The sequence below is a fragment of the Lactuca virosa genome, chromosome 7, assembly GCF_052849685.1.
Source record: "Lactuca virosa cultivar CGN04683 chromosome 7, Lactuca_virosa_CGN04683_v6, whole genome shotgun sequence".
Lineage (NCBI taxonomy): Eukaryota > Viridiplantae > Streptophyta > Magnoliopsida > Asterales > Asteraceae > Lactuca > Lactuca virosa.
The window spans coordinates 133,623,225-133,633,905 of NC_136432.1; the positions used below are offsets into that span (position 1 = coordinate 133,623,225).

Below are 10,681 nucleotides of genomic sequence, written 5' to 3' on the forward strand. Positions count from 1 at the left end.
ATTAAGATAAGCACAAGTATTATCAAATTCAACCAAAACATCATTATAAGAAGATGAAGAAATTTTAAATGAGTTAAGAAGATCTCGTACCTTAGCAGTCATCGGTGATTTCATCGAGTCAGTGGACACGAAATACCGGCTAGTAATCTCTTCATCACTCATCTCTTCCAAAGCAACTTTTTCCTCGTTATCTTCCTTCAGTTTAACATATATGGCTCCATGAGTCGGATTTCACATCTCATCATCATCTGATCCAGACGACCATATCTGATAAGTGCCTTCTTCCTCATCACCTCCTCTACCCATCAAAGAAACTCCCTTGATTCGAGCACGAATATTTTCTATCTTTTCAGCATAGTATGCTTCATCCTTGATTTTCTCCTTCTTTTTTTCTTTCTTTCTAAGCATACAGTCCTTCACCAGATGGTTTGACCCATTGCAGTAGTTACAATTGTAACCTGAGTCGCCTTTTAATTTCAACTCCTTCTTCTCAACCAAGCTCTTTACATCTTTCTTTTCCAGTTTCGACTCAACTTACACTTTCTTTCTAGTCGAAGTCACACCTTTGTTCTCAGAATTGTTCTTAAACTCTCCACTGAAAGGCTTCTTGAAGAATTTCTTCACCTTGTTGTTCGAATAGTATGCGACTTCTTCGTCATCAGAATTAACCAAGAAACCTTCTTCATCATTTTTGATTCCTTCATCATATTCGACTTTTGATTCCCTTGCAACCACTTTTGACACCAACGCCAATGGTCGTCCTAAACTCAACTTGCCTTCTTCAACAATTTCATTAATCTCACTTTCGTGAGCTTTCAGAACATTGTACAAATTTACCAATGAGTAACCATCAAAACTTTCTTGAGTTTTAATCATGAGACTGATGTTCCTCCACTCCTTTCGCAAACCCATAAGAAAAGTGAGATTGAACTCCAAAGAAGAACGAGTCACTCCATATCGAGAATATTTGAAAATCAGTTCATTCAGTCGATCATAGTACGAGTCGATTGATTCATTTTCCTTCTGCTTAAACTCTCCCAATTCTAGGAAGCATTGTTTTAAAAAAACTTTTCTTATTTTTCTCATTACCTTGATACTTCTCCTTCAAGGTATCCCAAATCTGCTTGGCTGTCGAACATCCACGTACATAGTTGTAAACTACTGGTGAAAGAGCACCACGTAGTTCATGTAGACATTTCTTATCATTCACCTTCATCTTATTCCCTTGAGTTATCATATCATCATTCGTAGCAGCAATTCCAAGAGTAACTAGCATCTCTGTAGGAAATGGACCTTTGTTAATGGAACACATCAAATCTTCATCGATTCCATTCAGATAGTCTTCCATCCTATCAGCCCATTGCTCATAATACTCGGGAATCAACATCGGAATCTTAGTTGATGATCCAAGAAAGTGAGAGAAGTTCGTCATTGTGTTAAGATTGAAGTTCTCCATTGTTGTATGGGTTTTAAAAGAAATAGAATTTTGGATTTAAAATGAGATTTAAGAAGGAAATTAAACAAATATTGATTAGAAATCAATCGATCTAACATGCAGAGTGCAAAATCTATTCAAGACAATCGATCAACACAAGTTTTCTTATTCAAATTGCGAAAAAATTTGAATCGGAACTAACGACTCAAAAAAAATGAATATCACAAGAAAATTGCGATCGATTGAGAGAATTCTGCTCTGATACCAATTGTAGTGTGTTAGAATTGATTACGAACACAAATGATACTTTCAAAATTGTTAAGAACACAATAACTAAATATAATATGGTTAGCTCGTATTAAAGTCTGAATGAGTACAGGAGTTCGAGAGTACAAATGGTAGAATGATACTCAAAATTATTTCTCTACTCTAGTACCTATCCTATTTATAGGATACAAACATACTTACAAAAAATTACAAGGACTAAACGTCTAAGCGTCAAAAACAACAATGCCTTGTAAAACAGATAGAGTGTCGAAGTCATGTTGATTTCGACACTTTACAAACTCTATCTAATTTGACTCCTCACTATATACTTTCGACCCCAAGATAAAAAGAGGACACGTGGATAAAAGATGGGTTAGAAAATGGACTAATGTCATGTTTATGATTCTTTTATTAGAATAGATAGATATAGATTTGTGAAATAAATGAACTTTGCAACCCTTTAACAAAAGCATAAGGGTAAAATAGTGAAAAACACAATCAATTATACATGTATATTCAGAAAAACTCTTATATTCATTTTTATGTTCAGAATAACTCTTGTATTATTACGTTTCAAATAAAACCAAATTACAAATTTTTAGGAGAACTTATCGTCTAAAAATCTGATATGACGTACATATATTTTCAATTTGCTCGATTGTCACTACAAGAAAAAAGGGAATTAGCGGTGACAAAAGTCACCGATAAAGGCAATAGTGGCGACAAGTCACCCGTAAAAACTCATCGATACTGTTTGTCGTTATTGCTCAAAATGACGCTACTAATACTCTATGTCGCCGCTAATGCTCTTGTCGCCGGTAATAGTCTATGTTGTCGCTAATGCTCTTGTGGCCGGTAATTCCTTCTGTCGCCGATTATAGTGTCTCCGGTAATAACATTTTCAAATATTTTAATTTTTTTTAAATCAACGATTTTGGATGCAAAAAAACCGATACATAACAACATTAAATGCAGACACAGTACTTAGGATCGTCGGAGATGTGGAAGTGGGGAGTTTCTGGTGGCCTATTGGTGTCGCCGGTATGTGTTGTAGCCTTCGGGAAAGTCGATTGAGCGAAAATCATCGGACGAAATGGAAAAAAACGCACACAGAAATGAAAGCTGAAAGCAGGAAGACGATCTGTTATGTGTGTCGACCTTTAGCGGCAACAATTACCCTTTAGCAGCGACAATAATCAATATCGGCGACAACTTACAAGGGAACTTATGCCGTGTGTTTTTTTCGCCCTTTAGCGGCGACATTTTTCGACCTTTAGCGGCGACATTTTTCGACCTTTAGCGGCAACATTTTGTCGCCAGTATTGGGTTTTTGTGAAAACGAGGCCCTAGTCGTTGGATTAGATATTCGATCAAACGGTTGAGGTTTACCAGAAGGGGATAACACAGATTCAGGAAAGAAGGTATTACCGACGATGACTTTAGCGGCGACAAGGGCATTTAGCTGCGACAAAGTGTTGCGTCGCCGGTAATGCATTGATTTCTCTTAGTGTGTATGTGAAAACATGTTGAACCATACGTCTATTTCACTTATGTTTGCTTGATTGTATTTTGTGTATGGAACTCTACGATTGATTTTTTTCCTTCTTAACTAATCGTTTTAGCCTAATTAATATCCAAGTCATATTAATATCCAAGTCATATTAGAAAACAAAAATTTATGCCGCATCATATTTATAGCCGATTATTTCTATTAAAAACCTACAATTAGATTTTATTTGAATGATAAATATTAATATAACGGTTTTATTTACATATACATGATTGCACTTTTATTTATTTTGCCCAAACTATATAAACAAAGGTTCAAACTTTCGACCTAAACTAACTTAGCGAATTTAGTGAAGAATTTTTTGAAGAATGCCTTGCGGTAACACTTTTGTCAAGATAAGTTATTTCGCTAGTTTGCAAAACCATTTTTGCGAATCAAATTATTATTTTATGCGAATATATATATATATATATATATATATATATATATATATATATATATATATATATATATATATATATATATATATATATAAAAGCAGTGACGGACCTTAGTGGGGCATTTGGGGTCCCGGGCCACTGCTCAATTTTCGGCACACAGTGTAAAAAAAAAATTTTTTTTTTTGGTTTTTTTCTATTAGATGCACCCACTTGAAGTACGAGGGACACCCCTACTAAAACAGTCTGACTCCGCGACTGTATAAAAGCATAGTTTTTTTTATTATACATGACTTCCATTTTGGTATTGGTATATTAGTGACTATCATGGCGGCTTGTCTACTAAGGTAGAAGCATGTGAGGTTAATACTAGTGGCATCACTTAACCCTGAAAATACTCGAAATACTTTTTCCTCATAAAAAGTGGATTCATCTTTGAGTGATTATGGGTCATAGAAAATAAGGAGACTATGTATTCCAAGAAGTATTGATCCATCCATGCACTCGACCGATCAATCAAGTTTGTTAGATTACACGTAGGATGTTGTATATTTTGATAAACTTGGTTTGTATAACTTGTCTCAGAAACCATTTCACTACCTAAATTTCAAGTTATTTAAGAATTTAAATAGGACTTAAACCTAGAGTAATATCAACCAAACAAAACATACAATTTTAATTTCATACGAAAAACAATAAAGTGGAACAACAGACTCATTCTCCATCTCTCATCCTTATAAAAGTCATCAAAGTCTTTCTCATTCTCACCATCGAAAGTAGCCTTAGAAACCATCCACGGTCCGGTCTATTCTAGTCTTGTCATTTTATGTGGTGTCATCTGTAATATATATGTACCTTTATTTCATTATTTATACTAGATAAAAAGAATAATTAATATGTATATGTACGTATATCCACATTTACATGTTTTTAAAGCTTCCATTGGTCTATAATTACATAAAGCATGCACATCAAGTACTTATCAACTATCAGTGCTCATCTGCCATCAACTTCATTGCTGTCTCAACTAATGAATGAATTGATATCTTGTACCTACTCATTCCAATTGCACCAGAGAATATATTAAAGCTTTCAAGTTCCGATGTTGTCTCTGTAACGCCTTCCAGTTCTTCCATCATTCCCAGATTCTTGAACGTCTTAATATTTCGAACGTTATCTTTCATCATCATCCAGATCGCCAGTTCTATCACATACCTTCTTATTCTTGGAGTCTTCATTGGTGGATACGGACATTTCTTCAATATCTGAACGAGTGCCACCGCTAATTCATCATCGTGTATTCCACTTTGCTCAAACATGGCGTTAGCTTCTTCAGATGTCATGAATCTGAACATATGTGCTGCTAGCCCCACCATCACTTCTTGCAACTTCATGTCGTCTGTCATGATTTCCTTTAGTACCTGCACAAATGTCGTGATCAACTTCCATAATATAGAAACAATAATGATTTCAAGATAACTTACAGTAGGTGCAGCTGTTATTATCGTTCTTAGCTGATTAAACGAACTTGGTCCACTGTAAATACATAGGTTCCTCAAGATTCTTGCTGCGTTTACACGAAGCAACTGGCTTTCAAGAGCGTCGCTAAGCTTCTGAATGACATTCAGTTTCAAAATACGATGACAGTTTCTTGTACTTTCAAATGCCAGCATTCCAAGAGCTTCTCCAGCTGCAATTCGCACATGATTTTGACTTTCGAGGATTTCTTCTCTAAAGAAAATATTAAACAGTTCCTTTAGAACTCCTCCTGTTCCACCAATCCTTTCTGTCGCGTCATCTTCTAAAGCCAAACTTGTTAAAATATCGATTCCAAGTTTTTGTAGCCTCGGGTGTTTTTCACCATACCTTAATATATCACGAATGTAGCTAATTGTGAAAACCAATTCTGAAATTTCTGTTCGAAGCTGTGTACCAGTAATTCCTGTGGAGCTTACTAACATTTTCACCACTTGTAAAGATCGTTTCACTGTTGTAATCTGAGATACTGTGACCTGTCTGTTTTTCAATAGTCGCTCATTCGTGTGCATGAACTCGATGATTTTGGTTAGGAGACCCCTTGTGTTCCCAATCTTTCCGCAATTATCATGATCACATGCAAGTTTCTTTAGAATTAGAAGGCCTAGTTGATTGAATGCCCAGTAATCATAACTTCCATGATCTCCGATGATTTCCTTTTCAAAAACTTCACCATATATCATTGAACTGGAATTTCGGTTGACGTGTAACAAAGACGATATTGATTCCATTGCTCCGGGAATTCCAGCAACTCGAAGAGCGTTTTGCTTCTTACCAAGGAGTTTAACGAGTATATTTCCTGCGCACATCCGAATCTCTTCTTCTTGTGGGTCTTTCCAATTAAGCATTTCGACTAAACGTTCGATTACTGATATGGTAATCCCGATTTTCTGAAGGGTATCTTCGGAAAATCGTGAATTTGTCGTGAACCTATCAAAGATTCGAACACCAATGAGTTGTTCGTCAGATGAATCTGAGTTTAAAAGTTCCATAGCGAAAGAAACCATATCCATTTTCAACCCATCGAATATGCTTTGATTAACACATTTTGAATACGTATCATAGAAAAACCTCTTCACCGAAATCAAACCTGTATGTCCCAGTTCCAGCTCTTCGTTCACCATCTCCAGCATTCTCTTATAAATCACGTTCCACTCCCAATACGCTTTCTCCAAAAGAAACAACACAGCTTCTGCTAACGCCAATCCATAGAATATAGCAACCGCTGCTTTCCGGTTCATCTTGTCGTTGTCTCCTTTATGCATGGCTCCATAATCGTGATTCACAAGTCGGGTAACAGAAATGAACACACAAGCGGCTGCGGAAGCTAATTGTAGCCAATAAAGAATCTTGCTGATATTACTCGATACGAAAACCCATTTTCCATATGGAAGAAGGGGAACATCCGAACTTGTCCATGTTCGCGAAGGTGTCTTTTTGGATTCCCAGTAGTTTGTCCAGTTTTTTAGCATGTTTGGACTCTCGCTTATCTTCCTATCCGCTCCTCTCGGCGTCTCAGTAAGAGGCTGCGACATGGATTTAATTGCTCGGATAAACACATGTGAGCTCGACCTTATCGCTCGAAAGCTACTGAATCCAGCATCTGCTAGCGACCACGTAGCCTGATGCTGCCATTCAAGCTCATGGCTCCGGCTAAAGATCCTGGTACTTTCAATCAATAGAATAATGGTCACTAACCAGAAATCTATTTTGTCAATGGTTATTGCGAACCCACCTAGCAAAACCACTGTGGCCCAGATGAACCCAAGGGCTCCAAGACCGGTGGCTGCTTTCTCGAGTATAGCTAGCCTGAGTGCGAAGAGGGTTAGCTTCTTTTCTGGTGCTCCTGTCAGTACTTGTCTTTGTTTTGGCAATGGTGTTGAGTTACTGCTGTTTGCTGTTTCGATACTGGTTTGTGGTTCGAAAATGGTGGTGTTCTTTCTGTGGGTTCGATTTAGTTGAGCTGAAATGTCGTCATCGATCGGGAGATGAACACTCCCTTGGCTTTCTACGGATGTTCTTTGATTCATATCGATGGTTTTATTGGCTTAATTAATTGAAAAGGATTACAGAAAAGTGGTTGTTATATATAGAGAGAGAGGAAAAAGAACTTAGGGGTCCCTTTCATAGGAATCGGAATGCAAGAATACGACTTTTAGCGTTCGCTTCTCAGAAAGTTTTTGCTTTTCGGTTTGTTGTTAAGCAATTAATTAATAATCTTTGCTTTTTATTAGTTTTTAGCAATCTTTTTAGTAATAATACGTTTTATAGCTGGTAAGTCGTACCGTTTGCCATATTCATATGAAGTCATTAACAATATTTTACAAAAACATCATCTGAAAACTATATATTTATATATACTTCTTAAGCCTTGCTTATTACCATCTACTATAATAAATGAAGATAATTTTGCCACAAGTCAATCTCTAATGAGTTTTTTTGACACTTGTCATTTTGTCATAATTTTTAAATCTACTATAATAAATGAAGATAATTTTTGCCACAAGTCAATCTCTAATGAGTTTTGACACTTGTCATTTTGTCATAATTTTTAAATAAATAATATATATACATGTCAATTTATGGTTTTTTCTAATTTTTTAAATTAAAAAACCACATAATACTTATAGTTATATATGTAAAGTATCAAATGTAATAAATATTATACTAAATTGCAATTAATATGTTTCTTCATTCCTTATTTTAAAATTTTATTTTGAAAAATACTTATTATTTATATTTTAATATTTTGTTATTTTAATTAAACCGTGTAATATACGAGTTTTACAACTAGTAAATATAAATATGAAAGGCACCACTCATCAATACAATAAAAAACATATATATTTTTTATATTCGTTTTTCATTTCCAAAATTAAAAACAAAAAGATTGATTAAAAACCTAAAAAAAAGACAAAAATAACATAAAAATCCTAATAATAATAATAATAATCTACTATAATAAATAAAGATAATTTTGCCACAAGTCAATCTCTAATAAGTTTTGACACTTGTTATTTTATCATAATTTTTAAATAAATAGTATCTACATGTCAATTTATGGTTTCTTCTAATTTTTTAAATTAACAAGACACATAATACTTATAGTTATATAGGTAAAGTATCAAATATAATAAATACTATACTAAATTGCAATTAATATTTTTCTTCATTCCTTATTTCAAAATTTTATTTTAAAAAATACTTATTATTTACATTTTAATATTTTATTATTTTAATCAAACCATGTAATACACGGGTTTTACAACTAGTAAATATAAATATGAAAGGCACCATTCATCAATACAATAAAAAACATATATATTTTTTATATTAGTTTTTCATTTCCAAAATTAAAAACAAAAAGATTGATTAAAAACCTAAAAAAAACAAAAAAAAAAAACATAAAAATCCTAATAATAATAATAATAATAATAATAATAATAACTAATCCAAATTCTTATATCTAGCTCGGACGGATTGTTTGAGCGTAAGAAATATATTCAAATCTTTGCTTGTGGCTGTCAGTTTTCATTTTTAATATCTCCAAATCGGTTTTCGTTTGCGCGTCTACCATTTTTTGTTCCACCCGACTTATCACCACGACCTTGCTCTCTTGTACTTCGACATATCGATTAAATTTTACTTTGGGCCAAACAGGTTTGGAGTAGCACCAATGATCCAAAAAGTTTCATTTTGTTGCGAGTTTGGTCCATTCTGGTTTGATTTTTTATAAAATGACAATTTTGCCCTTTGTATTTTCTGTTTTCTTTTTATTTATTGCATAAATCAAAAAAGAAAAAGAAAAAAATGCTCTCTCTCTCTCAATCTTAACAAAAAAAACACTTGACCCGGTCATTTCTGACCATCTCTTCCTCCGACGAAGAAAGGAGGCTGCCGACCACCACCTTCGCAATCCATCCCCGCCTCCCTCCGGTCGTGTAGCACCACCAAACACACATCCCTTCACCCACTGTTCCGTTGTTCTAATGTACCACCCGCAGATTCGGGTTAGTCAATTTAGAGACAATAAGCGTCAAAAATAACTTTTTTTGAAATAAGATTATTTAGAATAAATAATCTTGACCAATTTATAGTATATGTCACAAGGGTTCCGTACATATAAAGAACGCTGAAATCCGAGTTATAACAAAGAAGTTATGACCCGTCGAAGTTTTACGACTAAACCGGCACGGCACCAAGAGGCGTAAATAGTGAATTTACGATGGAGGACTTTTTGGCCTTAGTGATCTAAATAAAAGTTGTAGTATACGTTAAACCGAGAACATACAAAAAAAGAACGCCCAAATCTGACTTCGTATGAGGAAGTTATGAATTTTTCTAAGATTTGGCATAGTAGTGCACAGCCCGAAATTCGAATTTTAGATCGGTCGAATTTTAGCCAAAATAATCTAAATGAGAAATGAATATATCGTTAATAGGAGTTAAACGATAAAAAGACAGTCGAAAACGGAGCTCGTATACGAAAGATATGGACGGAGCTTAGTCTTTACTCTTCAAGCGTGGCGAATTCGATGCAGTTTTGTAAATTTGAAATAGAATGAGAATTAGCCGACGTGGTCTAAATGAAAGTTGTAGTTCTCGTAAATACCAACGCATGTATATAAAGAACGTCGATAATAGAGGTCGTATGCGAAAGATATGGACGAAACTTAGTCCCTACTCTTCGAGCACGATAAAATTCGATACAGTTTTGTAACTCGGAGATAGAATGAGAATTAGCCGACGAGATCAGAATGAAATTTGTAGTACTCGTAAATACCAACGCGTGGATATAAAGAACGTAGAAAACGGAGCTCGTACGCGGAAGATACGGACGAAACTTAGGGCCTACTCTTCCCAGAAAACCCCTATAAATAAGATATGAACTCTTCATATTTTCTTCACACCATAAGCCTTTCTTTCTCTCTCTAACTTCTCTATAGAAGCACTTAACCCCCCCCCCCCCCTCTAAAGCCTAGGAAACTTCCCTAGCGCTAGAAGAAAGCCCCGGAGCACTCGACGGCTCCGACAAGAAAAGCTTTCGGCTCGGAAACGCTGCTCCAGCGAAGCCCGGTTTTTAATAAAAACTCGCTGTAAATGAGCTACGCATATCCTATATTTAATATAGCATTTATTTAAATATAGTAATGTTATTAGGACCTTATAATAATTATTTGGGCTATTATTATGGGTTATATAAGTGTCGTTATAATATCTTTTTAACCACTCATGCTACGGGGAATCCGGTTTGGAGGGCCGCTTGGGTTGCTGGATTCAGAAGTGTTATATGCCAAAATGGTCCTTCCCTCCGGTGTTTCATGTCTGGCCCCTGTCTGTACATAGTGGGTGAAGAGTATTGTTTAACGCTTATATAATAGTAATAATAGCTAGACTATTAATTAGTCTCATTGAACATTAGACTAAACTCTAGTGGTAATGATACTAGGTTTTGTCAAAGGAATTGTTTTAAGATTGACGAAGTGTTGTCCGAGT

The 10,681-nt window shown here is 35.0% G+C and overlaps 2 protein-coding genes across 2 annotated transcripts; both read right to left on the bottom strand.

The window, feature by feature from the left end:
• Positions 1-231: 231 nt before the first annotated feature.
• Positions 232-1,456, bottom strand: LOC145127162 (uncharacterized). The gene is made up of 3 exons (XM_079062411.1): positions 1,090-1,456; positions 564-1,043; positions 232-509 (listed from the first exon to the last, which is right to left on the bottom strand). The coding sequence occupies exons 1-3, from the start codon at positions 1,454-1,456 to the stop codon at positions 232-234; spliced, it is 1,125 nt and encodes a 374-aa protein (XP_078918537.1).
• A 3,111-nt stretch (positions 1,457-4,567) lies between these two features.
• Positions 4,568-7,266, bottom strand: LOC145125476 (uncharacterized). The gene is made up of 2 exons (XM_079060932.1): positions 5,134-7,266; positions 4,568-5,070 (listed from the first exon to the last, which is right to left on the bottom strand). Exons 1-2 carry the CDS (start codon positions 7,213-7,215, stop codon positions 4,639-4,641), a joined length of 2,514 nt encoding a protein of 837 aa, XP_078917058.1. The 5' UTR covers positions 7,216-7,266; the 3' UTR covers positions 4,568-4,638.
• Positions 7,267-10,681: the final 3,415 nt, after the last annotated feature.